This window comes from Pavona decussata, unplaced genomic scaffold (genome assembly GCF_977016875.1).
Source record: "Pavona decussata unplaced genomic scaffold, jaPavDecu1.1 SCAFFOLD_53, whole genome shotgun sequence".
NCBI lineage: Eukaryota > Metazoa > Cnidaria > Anthozoa > Scleractinia > Agariciidae > Pavona > Pavona decussata.
The window spans coordinates 3034430-3050401 of record NW_028145475.1 but is presented as its reverse complement, the minus strand read 5'-3'; the positions used below and the strand labels follow the sequence as shown (position 1 = coordinate 3050401).

Sequence of the window (15972 nt, the reverse complement as noted above, 5' to 3'; positions counted from 1 at the left end):
ATCTGAACACCTCTTTCGCATCACGCGCTCAACACGCACAGATACAGCGTTTACACGGTATGTTTTCCCACGAAAAATATTTCTTTTGTCCCCAAGTAAAAACGAGCAACTTGGTACTTAGAGGAATTCTAGGAAAAGAGCGTCACTATCTCGTATTGAAGGGAAGAACGTGTCTGCTGTCAGTAATGAACAGGATGTAAGATTATGTTTTGATGGCAAACTACTTAGCTGATCCTATATCTATAACAGCCACGAAATAGTAACGTTTTCATACGACTGCCGAGTTTTCGGGGGATTGTTTTTATCAAGAATTAGAAATCTTTTCTACTCATCTCCTCCCTTTCTTTGCAGTGCTAAAAATTAACCCATTTTCTTCTTGGAACGTGAAGCGAGATCCACAAAACTTGAGCGGCTACGTGACTAGCGGTGGTGCTGTGTTAATCCCCCGATAATCATAATTATTCTTTATCAGTGAACTTGTGCACTTATGAAATACGAAGATATGGGAACTTGAAAAGGCTTTCTTATACCAGACGGAAATTATGTATGCCTGAGACGCCCTATTTTGGGATCGGAACGTCATTTTTGCGTTGAATAGCAATGTTAATGTAGACGCTGCACAGAAGAAACTTTTCAATACTGACAAAGCTCATTCGTCAACTAATCTTCTGACCACACGCAGTAACTATTAACTAGTTGTACGTCAGACGGTACAGCCCCATCAGGCTGGCTTGCGAGTCGTTCAGCTGCCCTCTGTTCGTGGTTATTCTGGTTATGCCTTTTCAGGTGGTATTGACTATAATATAGGCCTGGGTAGCCCCAATACTGCTTTTGATAGCGTACGATGAGCTATTGATACTAGAAGCCTTGGATTTTACCTTCAGCGTGAGAAATGTCAGGTGTAGCGGTTAAGGCTCAAAAGGATTCTTCAATTCCCTTACCCCGCCCCACTTTTTCCTCAATCCCAACATCCTATTGTGGCTTTATATTTTCGAACCTTAATCCTGTGCCTCTCTGATAGAAATTATTTGAGTCTCGGCGGACCCCTTGTTATTTTCCGAATCCCATCCACAGTTGTAAGTTATGAATATCGCTCTCTTTTCTTGTTGGGAAATCTACCCCTTAAATCATCCCGAGAATTACCTGATATCCCAAAACCCTTCTACAGACGCCCTACAGGTTTTCCTGGGTGTAAGTTATTTTTTGTTTGAGCTGGAAATCTCAATGCTGTTTCAGACCTAAGTCCGAACACTTTCCTTCTATTTCGGACCAAAACGGCCCATCCTTAAGTCCACATAGCACTATAGCGTTTAATATAAAAACGGACGTATTCGGGATTGGACGGGGTTTCAAGCTATCTTTGATTTCCCTCGGCATTGCTCTCTCAGTATCATAAAGTGAACCCTCTTTGACACGGCATCTGGAAGGGACCGATTTAATTGCCTTTATGATGTTACACTATCTGGAGTCCAACATTGATATTCCCAGGACTTTTAAATAGCCACATAATTACCATATTTTTGGGAAAACTCTTCCGTTAATACCATATTAGGGAGGAAATCCGTTATTTGTTCATAGATGGCAGTTAACCCGAGCTGTTTACTCTGTACTCCCCTATATTTAGTACACAGGTGTGTACAGCGCCAATAGGCCTCCGAGTCAGCCATTTTGTCTTCACAGTATGATTTGTTTTACTCTTTGGATTGAAATAAGGTGCAGCTTTGTCTCAACACAAATACGTAAGAAGAATCTTGTTATGTACTTCTGGTCCGTCTCAAATAGGGTAGGCAAAAAAGATACAGTTAATTCAGTAAATCTCTTGTTAGCGATCACAGCGCCAGAGCAGAGAAAAATAGATGGTGGCTTATGATAGATTGTCGGAAGTACCTTATTCAAACGCGATTTACTTGGTTGCGATCACTTTGGGAGATGATCGCTTACGATTGATTCTGAATAGTGTTTGAGTGAGAACTGATTCAAACGGCGTCATTTCATTAAGAGGGTCGCTGAACTGTGGAGATAAGTTGTTGAAGAGAGTGGTCGCTGCAAGGGAAATTTCTTATTGCCTGCGAGCCACCGTTATGATTGGGCGCTGGCGTGGTCAATTCACGCCTCTCGCACGCTCCAGTATCTCTATAAAAATCTCTGAAATACACTAGGTTACATGTACTAGCAGTCGACTTCGATTCTTAAGACTGCAATAGTGTCCACCCTTACCATTTATGCAGCTTTTCACAATGTTCAAAATAACTATTTAGTCAGATTATAATAATAATGGAAGATTAGCCGCGTATATCACTGGTCACGATCCAACAGTCCCTATTCTATTATCATCCTGTTCTTATTGATGGATTTCTCGAGAAACATATTGTGCAATATGTTCCCTAAAGCAAACGGTCGAAAATTTTCGTCTTTACTGGCTTCAGTTCTTTCCGTTACGTTTTAACCCCTTGCTAACCACCCACCCCCACCTCCCTTACTATATTGCTCCAAAAATACCTTGAAAACATCAATTATCGACTTATCAACCGACTTATCGCTTCCATAGCGAGCAGACGATCATCAAACAACACCGGTGCTCCAAGCTTTTGACCTTTTGCTGTCAGAAAATTAATTTGCGTGATAGAACGTTGATATCAAGCGATTTTCACCGAGCGAGACCTAATGGAGCCTTCATAAAGACCCTTTGGAAGATCTTATCTTCATGTTTAAAATCTTTTGTGCCATATGTTTAGGCGAAGGTTTTCTCGACGTGTGTGCAGGTAATTTATGCCCTCCATCGAAGGAATGGCGGAATCTGTTGCGTTGTCCGAAGGAAAAGCTCGGATCTCGCGCTTTGTTTGGCTGGTAGACCACACATAGCAATTTGCATGTTCGTCTGCTAGTGAAGTATGTGGACGAAAGATAAAGAGAAGCAGGGAATAATCCTCGCTGACAAGAACAGATGACATATGATCACCATCTGCTCGCCCGGCGATATCAGGGGACGTGAAGTTTGAATGTTGTGAATGACTGCGTTATCCGTTGATCCATCTAATTGTACCTTGATCACCGAGACTTACAGGAGAGGCCATGCTTTAATTAGAATATTTACACAAGTAAAAGTAGGCTTGAAATGCTGAATATGTGGTCGAGAAAAATGAAAACCAAAAAATTACGCCGTGATTTTCGTACAAGGTAACCCTCAAATGAAACTTTCTCTAGCGTTGTTCGTACCAGTTTTCAGTAGGGACCAATAGTATTAATACAGAATTTCAAATCCCGCAAATTGCCTCCTCTTTCCAAAATATAAAGCAAACAAGCATGCTATGAATTGTATTTCGTATCGCAGCGTTCAGACCGGCTTTAGTCCAAGCCTCTGATCAAAGTATGAACGTTGAGAAGAAAAATGGTGAAGCGATGGTTTTTTTCAGTTTTATCTTCATACTTGAGGCATTCATAAAGTATATAACCCTTGCATGAGGGCCTCTTATAAATAAATTGTTGAGCTACGCTTACCCGTCAACACGCTTAGAACTGAGAAAAGCACAACTTTTCTAAGTCTAATCAGTAACATTTTGTGTATACCCGCTACAGTATATTACATATTGTTGGTAGACATGGATTCAGTGGCAATTGAAAGCTGTTGTATTTTCGTAGTAATGGAATGAACAACGCCATGCTTTGGAAATCAAGCACTGAAATCTCAGGGTCACAACTAGGGGCGGAGCGGGGTATGTGGGAGCAGGGATCCGGATTGGTGGGTTGGGTTTTAGCAGGCCAAGGATCTGGCCCAAAGCACGAGATGTGAATTTCGAGGAAATAGGGATTGAAATGTGCAATTTTGGCGAAATCAGGGACCAGAAATCTAGGATGCAAAACAAAAAGGGGTCCGTAATGTAAAAAAAAACCCTATTCACGAGGCCGATATTACGAAAAAGTGAATTTTAAGAGCCTTTCTTGTCTTGATTGGATTTTGACCGATTTCTTTGGACCTAAAATTAGATTTACACCTCTCCGAATAATGTGATCCTGTAGTGACCACACTGTGCAACAACGCGTTACTACTTGATTTCAATTTCTGAGAGGTTGTTATTATCATCCATTAGATGCTTCTTATCGCGTTTTTTTTTTCCTTTGACGATAAATTTTACTTCACTTTACCCAGGTACAAATGGTCACCACTGAACTATAAGGGAAACCTAAAAGAGTATTGAGAATAATCCAGCGATGGAATAGCACTGATCTCACGTAAGGGTGGGGTAATTAGTAATGTTTCCTATTGCTTCGTGTTGGGGAAACCACAAAAAGTGTGACTGAGTCGAAGGGGTTGCTTGCCGTGCCGGCCCGTGTGCAATGTTACTTTTTTCAAAGATAAACCACGAAGAGGGTGCTAATCCTCTTAAAGACAACAACTAAATGGATTTAGAACCCTTGTATTAAGAACATGGCCCTTTAATTCTTCCGACTTACACGAGGAGAGGCTCTTAATGTTGAACTAAACTTTGGATTGACTCATTGTTTAGGACCAAGTAAAAACGAGGTTTTACTGCCTTAAATTACTTACAATCATCAAAAGAAACGCCTAAACAAAGTGCACAATCTGTGCAGATCAATACATGACTTTGAAACAAATAACTTCTTCTTCTTTTCTTTTTCGGTCCCAAATAGATTACTCAATGTCTACTGAATGACATATCATATCACAACATGTAATTTCCAGTGACACAATATTGTTTTTGCTTGTGTTTGTTTGTTTATATAATCAACAAACCTTTCAACTGATGTAAATCTCACATTTTACATGTACTACCAGTTCCATAAAGACCCGTCATGTCTTCTTTGAAACTGGTAACACTAAATACATTGCATAAGTGGTGAAGTAAAGTGCTAGACGGTAGCCTAGTCATCTATGCAGTCCTGTTTGCGTTGGTAAAGTTCTTAGGTGTATCTAAATTTTCCAAAGGACCTGAACGCTCCAGAAAGGGAATATTTGCTCGAGAAAACAAGTTTTGATGACAACGCCCTTAATTAATTAATTGGATGAATATTTAGAAGTTATGTAAAGAAAACAATTTCTGGACTGTAGAATACTCCAGTTTTTGGCGTTTTCTGTTTCTTACTGAAATATCTTAACTGCTAGAAAATTGTCGTGAACGTATTGAGTGCACTAGACGAAGTTCTTATCTGGTGGCATGCCTGAAATTTTCACGAATGAATTCTTTCTTTTGATACACGCAATGAATTTGCATGATTTGAAATATTCGTTATCGTGTCACAAATGATTTATAAGCGTATCAAAAGAATTTTAACATATAGTAGCAAAAACTTTATGCAATGGTTACAATGTTAAGCCAGACACTACGATCGTCTCTTTGGAAATGGGGCGGATTACATTACTGTTCGTGCGGTCGCTCGACAACATGACTCAGTGATACTAAAACAATGTATTTGTACTGTATTTTAATACTATCGAGCCTAAAATTATTCCAAGGTGAGATTATTTGTAACTTTAAAAATTACAAGATTTTGTCTGGCATTTACTGTACAAGCTCAGCTTTCTCTCTGAATTTCATTGTCCTCAGGGTAAACATGTCGATTCCTTTTCCGTTTAAAGAACTCTTTAATTCCGGCCAACCAACAGCCGAGGAACCCTGAAGTATTAAAGGCGTTTCCCTTTTACTTCCAAAGTGAAATGTTTTAATAATCAGTTAATATGGCTTTCAGTAACTGTTGAGTCTGTGATGGTAGCGTTTAGAAAATTTTTGCCTCTATTTTCTTTCTGATCGAGATGAAGGTCGACTAGTATCTGTGAGGTGGACGCGCGCTAAAGCTAACACTTGTTTGCAGCCCTTCAGTATATGTTCATACAAAATCAAAGGACACGATTATTTACAGAATGTACATAAATCCCATGAACCAAAAAGAACTGACTCAAAGGTTTAGCACGTTAATTCTTAGAGGCAAAACTTGTTATATTGATAGGAACTCCTTAACTGAAAAAGTGACCGTTTTTAATACCGTGCACTGACCGTGAAAGATACTGAACGTTACGGAGGTGCTTGCCAAAAAATACAAAATTGCAAAGTTTGTATTTTTACAAAGTATCCATAAAACTTTCACTGAACCAAATTTCTTTGAGATTCAATATATTGGATGGCCACAGAGTCATTGTATGAATTTTTGCTTCTCTTTCTAACTCTGTACAGTAAGTGCACATGGGAAACTTTGAAGGTGAACTTCAGAGTTTGTAAATAAATGTACTATTTCTTTGACGTTACTCAATCCCCTTTGCATCCGCTAGTAACAAGCATGAAAATGCGTCGAGGCAGCACACGAGTGACAGCAGTGGCAAGAAGCATTCCACAGTTCACATCCACTGGAGGCGAATGTGTTCGGAGCCATGGGCGTGCATAAGTGTTCTGCCCTCGGGAAAGGAACCTGGGCTTCTGCTCGAGCAGGGTGGCAGCAATGGACGATACTTCTTGACCCTGATCGAGAAGAAACAAAAATAGATTACATTCCAGTTTACTTTTGCGAACACAGATGAGGAATAAGTCTTGATTAACGTAAAAGGAATGATCAGGGAGAGTAATTAATAGTTGAGTTGATCAGTAACGTGTTTCTCGCTTATTGAGGCGGAGAAATTCGACCTTGTCATTTGGGCCTTCGTGATGGTTGGAAACCGTAGGTCCCAAATGTGCGCCTTGCATTAGGCTCAGCACACGTGCGTTTTTTTATCTGAGTTATAACTACACAGCTTTATCGTAGGGTTATAATTTCGATTTAAGCTGGCTAGACCACCCGATTTATAAGAGAGTCAGTTTCGTTGTTCTTTTTTGATTACAAGTCGTCAAGAACAAGCCAGTCTGAGAGCAATTATTCACACTGATTTACTTAGTCATGAAAAACAAGTTTAGAATTTGCTGACAACTTTGAATGAGGTAAACGCTTGTCAACGGCAAAAGCCTTCTTTAAGCGGTGTTATCAACCCTGAGAACTCGAGTGCTTTTCGGCGGGGATTTAAAGCAGGAATGAATCTTGGTTGTCTTTCTGACAACTCAGTTTTCATCGTAATAAGTCCTAAAAGAAGAGTTGAGAATTTGCTGACAACTGTGAATGAGGTAAATGCATGTTATCGGTACAAAAGCCTTTTATGAGCTGTGTCATCAACGCTACAAACTCGAGAGCTTTTCGGGGATTTACATGCAGCAGTAAAGCTCGAGATGGTTGTCTTTCTGACAATTAAAGTCTTAAAACAAAAGTTTAATAATGGAGTTCTTACGCTTAAAATCTTTCCAGTTTGTAGTGGTTGCTGTTACAAGCAAACTATCTAGAAAACCCTTAATTGTAATCAATGTAAACGCAGTTGCATTATAAACTGAAAAATGGTTCCTTTGGGTAAATGCTCGAGCGTGGAGGGTAGATGACTTAAGATTACTTGCATGTGTTGGTACCTAATGCACTTAGATTTGTTTAATGCAGGTTTTGAAAGGATAAATTAAAAGCTGAGTTTAATAGCAGTCGGTTGTCGTGAAAAGAAGAAATTAAAAGTACTAAGTATTGTAAGAGATCTCGCTGGGTAGCGGCAGATGCTGAAGAACCTTCTTGAAAAATACGCACGACTTCAGGAGTCACGTTCGTGGTGATAGGCTGTTGTATACATCTCGTTCAATCGCAGAAATTCGAGCCTTTTTACCAAAGACGATTACGTTTTGTTGTAAATACGACAGAAAACTGCAATCCGTCGAGATTAAGCAACGTAGATTTGACTTCTCGAAGTAGTTGTTTCACGATTAACTCTCGTTCTGTTGGTAAGTTGAACACAATTGTTAACGTTTAACAAGTCTGATACTCTGATCCGCACAGTTAGCTCCTGAAGACACTGCTGTGAGCGTTCAGTCATCAGTCTAAGAGAATTCAGTTTATTTTAAGGTTAAATGTTTGGACTTTCGATGTATAAACACTTCATCTGGTCTGGTTACTCTCACCGCACCCTTTTTCCTAACCTCAAAGTCTATAATGTGATATTGGTCAAGACTGGAGATTTCCATTGCCAAAGTCTCTTTTAGCCGCTTCTTGCTTCTTCCTTTATATTATAGCTTCAGTATTTGCGCAACTTTGTAACCAGTTAACTTATAGCAGGACGGATTTGGCCCTCGAGAGGTTTTGGGTGTTTTTCCTCTGGTAACTTTGTGATAACTCATAAGTGGTAACTTGCCAACCGCCTTGCTAAAGTGTAAGAGGTAGTTATTGATTCATTTGGTTGGGATTTCTGCATTTGTACTCACGGATTCACGGCTGTGGTTTTGATCTCAAATATGCACCCCAATCGAAATAAAAAAAGTCGAATCTAATGAATTGTTCACGACTCAGAATTTTTATTAGCCAAATTATCTGAAGGCCTTGACTTGCTTTCTTATTGCATTGGGTCAATCGAGAACGGACACTATATTTCCTGAGGTATCTTTCACTTGGCCGTATGTCGCTGGTTTAGAGAAGAATCCTTAGCTGACAACAAAACGTTTAGCACCTTGGTTATTGATCATAGTGCGTGAAACATAAACCAAAAACGACCTGTGGTTTGACTGTCAAGCGAGCAAGGTCGCTAAAGTGTGAGAAATATTAAAGCGTGAAAAGATTTTGTCTCGCGATGAACGTTTGCATTGTTTTAATGGCCAATCCACTGAGCAGCAACAAGTGGACCACCTTCACTCGAGTTTACAAGCGGAAAGAGAATAATAAACAAGGTCAAGTGAGTTCTATGCAAGTTGTAGTTTTCAGCTCGAAATTGAGAAAAAAATGGCGAGTAAACCCTGTAGTCCTCCCCACGAGACCTTCTAAACCTGCACGAAGATAGGTGAGTGTAATTTAGTACTGCGTATGTAATTATACTGACGATGCCTTGTTAATGAATTAAACTACTTTGTGATTTGTATAAGTTTACGATAAATTGGGACCGTTTATTTCTTGCGTAAATAATGTTTACTCAGTGTGTTGTTGTGTGTAATGCGGCTTTTGATGAAACGCTTGCCAGTGGTCACATGCGCTGTCACTTTGATCGTTCATGCTTTTTGACTTAGTCACGTCGCAGTCATACCCCTCATAAATACCTCAGCGTGCTCATGATTTGATTTAAGGCTATATAGTAAATTAAAAACCAAACACCGGAAATCTAAACTTGCTATTGAACATACCAATGTTTGGATTAAGGACAGTTGTAACAGGAAATGTTCCACTCCCTCTCCTCGCACGCGCAACCTCCTTAGCTCTCGTCTTTTCGTCCGCCAGAATACTTTCAATAGAAAACGATCCATGAAACGGTTTGGGCGTCGAAGATATTCGAGCGGCGTGCACCGCGTTAGGCCGCGCTCTGACTGTTTCGTAAGAGGTGGGCAACATTAGAATGTTTCTTCGCGCGTCATGAACGCCAATTTCTCTCATGGTGTTGCGCGGCACAATCTGCTCTGCGATCAAGCTGCGACTTAACTCCTCTCTCTCCTCCTTTCTTTTGGGTTTTCTTCTCCGTCTTCTTCTGAATGTCCCATCGGCCAGCAGATAATCGTGCAGTGAGCTAACTGTCCAGTAATTGTCCTTGCCCCACGGTCGCGCAGGGTCGCGCAGAATCTTCACGAAACACTTGTTGAACGACAGATTATGACGCACAGAATTCTTCCATCCTTGGTACGGGCCTCTGAAGAAAGCATAGTTCTGTACCAAATACTCGTTGATCTCTGTCAGTGTCATCTTCTTCCCCGGCGAATTTAAAATCGCGGTTGCGATGAGTGCAATGTAAGAGTGTGGAGGCTTTAAACGCTCTGCCTTGGACCCCAGGCAGGGCTCCTTTCTCTGTTTGCTCGAAGACAGTTCTGAGCTATCACTGTTGAGTTCTTCCATCGCCCACCAAGGTAACGAGTTTGTTCAGTTTGTTGGGTGTGTTTTCTCAGCACACAATGTTCAGCAAATCCCAGAGATGTGCTTTTCGCGGCGGTTCAGTCCTCGTGGAACGTAAATTTCTAATCTCGCCTCAACAAATCGACCAGCAATGGCCCCAGAGCTATTGCAGTAGCACCACCCACAAAGGATCAATTAATGTATACAAACGGCTATCCCCGATCACTTAGGCAAACGATTAAAACTGTGTTCCGTGCAAAGCGGATTTAAACAAAACAATCAGTGTTAAAAGGACCTATTGAACGCAGTAAGGTGCTTGTGCGGTAGAGCGCTGAGTGAAGTGGCTTTGAAAATCCCTCTCAAGCGACTTTACACTCGTGCGCAGCGCGCTCTCCGCGTTCTGACGTTTACATCTGTTCAGTGTAAGCCAATCTTTTCGAGGGTTGATTATTGAAATTAAGCCGCTCAAAAAGTTTGGTTATCTCGTCCAGATCGATCGTTGTACGCTCTGATTTCGAGATAATTCGATCGGCGCCATGCATTGAGACTTGCTCTTTTGTTGTTAGTGCTAAACTGATGCCGGTAGCAATTTATCTTAATTAGTGTCAATAACAGGCTCGCAGGCGACAACGGCTTTCTTGAAAAGAGTCATGAAGAGTGATATTTTAGTATTTTGTACGGCTATTGGCAGTCAGACACTTGTTTAAGCTCTTTTATTGACTCGGTTAAAATACATTACACTCCCAAACCGAAATAAGTTTGTGCAATTTACGTGCGGTTATAAAGATTTTTAATCAGGCAGTCTTCAAGTGATTGGATAGCTGCAACAATTCATGGTTTATCAAACAGGGATTATCTCAGTTGAGAACCATCAGTTTTGAAAAAGCAAATTTCAAAGACATATTGCTCGTAAATAGAGCCCTCTCTGCAGAGAGCAGTTTGTTTATTGCAAGTCGGCTAAAACTTAAACTTGTTAATACTGCATTTGTTAAGCATCCGTCAGAAGGCCGGTTGAATGATAGCTGGCACAAGTTTGCATTTTTTCCCATCCGACTGGCTTAGAAGGTGATCATGATGGATTCAACCTTTTTTAAGTTTAAACAACAGCGACTATCATAAACTAAAACTTCCGAAGGAACGGGAGATCTGTTTGCTTTTACGATTTGCGCGCGGTGTTAGTAATTTTTTATTTATTTAACCAAATATTTTAACAGGAAATTTCCAATTCATCGGGGCTGGTTTAAATGGAGGCCTTCGTGTATTTAAGTTAAATTTATATTAATAGTTTAAAAACGAGTTAAATTTAAAAGTTAAAATGCAATTTACAATTAATACGCTATATGACTGATTGGACTTTCGTTTTTCTAGAGGTTGTCGGGGTGCGCGCACAGACGCATTAAAAAAACTTTCAGTAACAGAGTAGAAAGTAATTGTTTTGTTTCTTTGTTTGTGTAGGAAGGCCTCCATAAGGGGTGATATTGATAATTTCGATCAGACCTTATCAACCAATTACAGTCAACTAACGCAGATGCCGAGTGCTCAATTGCTAGGCCATACCATGCAAGTCTGTTTACTTGAATAGTGGAAATAGAGCAATTAAGCGCTTGTTTAAACGATCATTCGTATGTATACATCCAGTGGAAACTATTCCTCGCACAATGTATCCGCATTGGAGAAATGTTCAACTGGTAGAAAACAACTGGTCATTAATCGTGCATGCGTGGTGTCAGCCACACGGAATACCTTGGAGCATTTCTGTTTTGGCTGCTATCTCAGAGAGATGAACCAGAGATAAAGGATAGAAACTCGAACCGCGCGGAGTGGAAATTATCGCAATAAGAAAAACAATCTATCACTGTCAAAATGAGTAATGCACTCTGCTGGAATTTTTGCTTTGTCGTGTCCCGCTCCGCTGAGTTGTGTTTAGTTTACACTGCATTTAACGTTTGTAAACTTTCTTGGAATTTTAGTAAGCATTTAACACATTATAACAAATTACTTAGCACTTTAATTCACACATTTCTTCTCGGTGCGGGGCATTTTATGGTCCACGCAGAACCACACACCAACGTCGTTTAGGAGTGCTCTTCCTTTAGCAGATTTTTATTCTCAACTAGTACAGGTGACTTCTGCAGGGACGATTTAAATAATTAGTTTTAAAATACACAACCTTTACGGGTAAAAAGGTGCAGGGAGTTCTGAAAATCATATGCGTTAATGCAAAATTACAAACACGGAAACTAAAAGGTCAAACAAGATATACAAAAGAATCTGCATGCCAAGAAAATTGTCATTCTTACGGCATATAAAAATACTATTATCTCGAACAGCGATGACACACCGTGTACAGAAAAGGGAAAAAAAGCCGAATCACGCATATTCTTTTCCTGGTTTCAAAATGAGTTATGGAAAAAGAATCTTTCGTTGCTACAGCGTCACGGTATATGTCGTAACTTAAAGAAAAGCCTTTCTTAAAAACGCCACCCTCGGTATGCTTGTGCACTGTTTATACACCTTTTCATCATAGATTATCCTTCCCCCTCCCAGGTCATTACATTGATGAATATAATCACAGACAGCATGTCTCCGAAATGAAGTTAATTTGAGAGCCCATTTAATTAGGGTCTGATACGTTCAACCTGAGGTGGACAGCTATGTGCGGAATACGCTTGGAAAAAATCCGCCAAGACATGCTTATGCTAAGCGCAAAATACACTGATCTCCGATCTGACAGTCAATTGATCGCCACTATTTGGGCTATCAAGAGGGACCTAAACCTTTTTTTGTGGCGCGCAAGTCGTGTTGTTTTAACAAGTGGTCTCGGAATTTATCGCACACGCAAATGAAAACCAAAACACAACTTAAATCGAAAGAAAATATTGATCGTTAACTCTCCGTTAATGAATTGTCCAGGTGATCAGAAGATTGCATGAAATTTGAAGTGGAAACTGAAACATGTTTGTGATAATTTATCAACTCTTTAGCTTCCTTCTTTTCGTTTTCATTCCCAGTAAGTTTAAAACAGAAATCCTGGTCCTTACTTGCGTTCATATGCTTGACTCCATGAACTCGTTCGTGCCTGGGATCCTATCAGTTGATGCAGTAATTGAACTTGAGCCATGATGAGTTAGGGACAGCTCAGTTAGGCTTATCTTGATCACACGTTCGAAATATGTATTTGGAACGGAAAGATTGGACCTTAAAATACCGTTCGTATGGTCACAAGGTGCAGATAAAGAAACTTTTCTTGAATACTTACTTGCAGCTAGGAAAGTTATGCGCGAATCCCTGGATGAAATTAAACGGCCTCGGATACACTTTTCTAGAGGTTTCTTTTTTCTTTTCTTATTTAGACATTTTTCTTAACTCTTTCGTCTTCTGAGTTTTAAAATATTTGAACAATAAAAGGGAAACTAAAATAACCCTTGCAATTTGACGCCATTGTGACTGAGCGGATCCACTGATATCTGGAACCGGAATTGTTTCGTGGAGTTAAACCGTAACTGAACCGAGTTTGCCGGCGATGTTCATGATAAAATAGACATTTCTTTCGTCTCTGTTGTCCTACAAAAATGTTGACTATCCGACTAAACAAACGGAAATTAAAGACGTCACACAACGCCTACCGCCGATTCAATGAAAACCGGTTGCCAGACAGTACAGTCAACTCTCGCTTTGCGGACACCTTACTATTACGGACACCCCGACAATAAGGACAGCAGCTTTATCCCTAACAAAAATAAATTACAGACGTTTGACTGAAAACTAAATTCCCGCTATTACGGACTCTCACGCTCGCTATTAAGGACACTAACTCGCGGTCCCGAGGGTGTCTGCAATAAAGGGAGTTGACTGTACTTTAGACTGATGTTATTAGCTTTTAAACCGTGGTCGAAATCTTGTCCTTCGACAATGTTGGGCTATGTTCTACAGTCCTCGCTGTGATAAAATCACGGGGGTACTTTTCTGTGTGAAAGCATCTATGAGTACAATGACTGGAAGTAAAAGAAAGACACAACAAGTGTGAATCTCAGCTAAGCTAAAAATAAAAAAAAGGATATGGGGAGCGGCCCTAACCGTCATTTTATCACTTGCAAATATGAGAAGCAACGAGCTTGGTCCTTACACTCTTTTTATTTTTTTTGTAAGAACCTTTTTTACAATACAATACAATATTTATTTTGCCATATACACAACATTTACAGATGGAAAAAAAATGAAGAAAATTGATGAAAGAAAATAAATGGCGAGAAAACCTGAAAGAAACCACGAGGCTTATAACACGTCAGGCTTCCTCACTTAAAATAACTAATCTTATATTAGAATTACAATATATCGACTTATGGCAATTAACTTTGACCGCGCACACGTACACACACACACGCACATACACACATTAAGTAAGTCAGTTAAGGCTGAGATTAACTAAAATTTAAGAACATACTAAGAACATTGCCAAGGCTGAGAGTCAGTTAAGAATCTTTTTATTTTGACCAAATGTTTTTAAAATGGACAGTATCAAAATGGATAAATGTCAAGTAGAGGGTGCAGGTCATCAACCCGTTGTTCCCAGGTGACAGCTGAAGATCGGCCAAAGTTTTAACTGCCGTTGTTTAATTTGATAACTGAGGAAAAAAAAGAATCATGAAATAAACTAACAGCTGAGACTGAAATGGCCAAAATAATTTATTTACCGATAACTGAGATTATCAGTACTCGTGTCTAGACCTCCTTACCGTTCCTTTAACCTCGACTTGGTCTTAGTTTGGTCCAAAGGAATTCGGCCATGTAATATTGACCTTGATCAGACTTGATTGATAACAATAACATCCACTTCGAAAGTAAATTTCACTCATATTTACTTGAAAGAAACATCGTAATCTCTGTAGTCTAAAAGCAAGCCTTTATAAGTTCTTCACGTCTGCTGTTCGGAACAGAGGCACGCAGAGCGTGCAAGAGCTTTTATGGATTGTGCAAGCGTACAATACAGCTTCATTACAGGCAACATGACCGGAGGCGTAGCCCCACTGGGCGTATTCCCGGAGCCTAATATCTTACACAGCACCTCTATTTAAGACTAAGGTAACGATCGGATGCGATTAGATCATACCATAAATCCCTAGCAACAACCTTTCAAAGACGAAATCCAAGCTATACCATAAAATTGTTTCAAAAGAATGCAGGTACTTATAAAAGCTTACCAAAAAAATGTCAGGCCATGCAGGTACAGTTACACCGGCTCAACGCTTAGGCTGGCTATACGGAGTACAAGTTTTCGTTGTTAAGAGACTACATTTGACTATTCCGGCAGTTATCATTTCACTCGTTCATGCCGGCGGGAACAAGTTTTCCTTGCCGCAGTCTGTAACTGTTGACTTTACTCACGAAGAAATCAAATTTGTCAAGGCCGGAAAACTTGCTCATGTGCAACGAGCTATGATGACAGAGTATGATGACGGTTATGATGGCAGAGTAATACAGACAATTTACGGGCTAATCATGCAGGGAACTGAGAAAATATTTTTTCACGTGAGCTTTTTAGATTTCTGACCAGTAGCGGAAGAAGTAGAACTAGACTTCCTCATGTTTCTTTTCAATGGTCGACCAAAATTCCCTATTTTTTCTCCTCCCTTTTCCTACGTTTCTTCTGCCACCAGTTTTCTGCTACGTATTCTGCTGCCGGCTGAAGAAAGGGCTCAGCTCTGCGGAGAATAGAGCATGATAGAGGGCTGGTTTCCCATAATATGCAAAAAGTTGGAGGCCATGTTTAGAGGAGTCTTTTAATTTTTCCATTTTCAAAAACCGCATTTATCGAGTTGCGAATGATTTTAAAATTACATTGATCAGTGAAAATGTCGATAACGTGAATAGCCTGAGTATCAGGCCTTCCTAAGGGGAGGGGGGAAGGGAAGGGGGAGGGGAAAGGGACGAGTCAGGGTTTTCCCCCTCTCCCCACCCCCCCCCCCGAAAAGCCTGATACTCAGGCTATAACGTCAACGGTCCCTTTATTTCAGAACTTTCTGTCAGTTAGAGGGATTTCCATGTAAATTGGAGCATATGCGGACTGAATGCCTAACTTGCTCAAAACGGCACGTGACA

At 40.2% G+C, this 15972-nt stretch overlaps 1 protein-coding gene across 1 annotated transcript; it reads right to left on the bottom strand.

The window, feature by feature from the left end:
• Positions 1-5432: 5432 nt before the first annotated feature.
• Positions 5433-10297, bottom strand: LOC146480504 (forkhead box protein Q1-like). The gene is made up of 2 exons (XM_085109684.1): positions 9177-10297; positions 5433-6470 (listed from the first exon to the last, which is right to left on the bottom strand). Exons 1-2 carry the CDS (start codon positions 9874-9876, stop codon positions 6280-6282), a joined length of 891 nt encoding a protein of 296 aa, XP_084965810.1. The 5' UTR covers positions 9877-10297; the 3' UTR covers positions 5433-6279.
• Positions 10298-15972: the final 5675 nt, after the last annotated feature.

Bases quoted from the DNA above. Each gene is read 5' to 3' on its own strand.
- LOC146480504 (XM_085109684.1), bottom strand. From the start codon at position 9,876: ATGGAAGAACTCAACAGTGATAGCTCAGAACTGTCTTCGAGCAAACAG. The intron at 6,471-9,176 runs GTATGTTCAATA...CTTCTCGATCAG, and splicing joins TGTCCTTAATCCAAACATTG to GGTCAAGAAGTATCGTCCAT.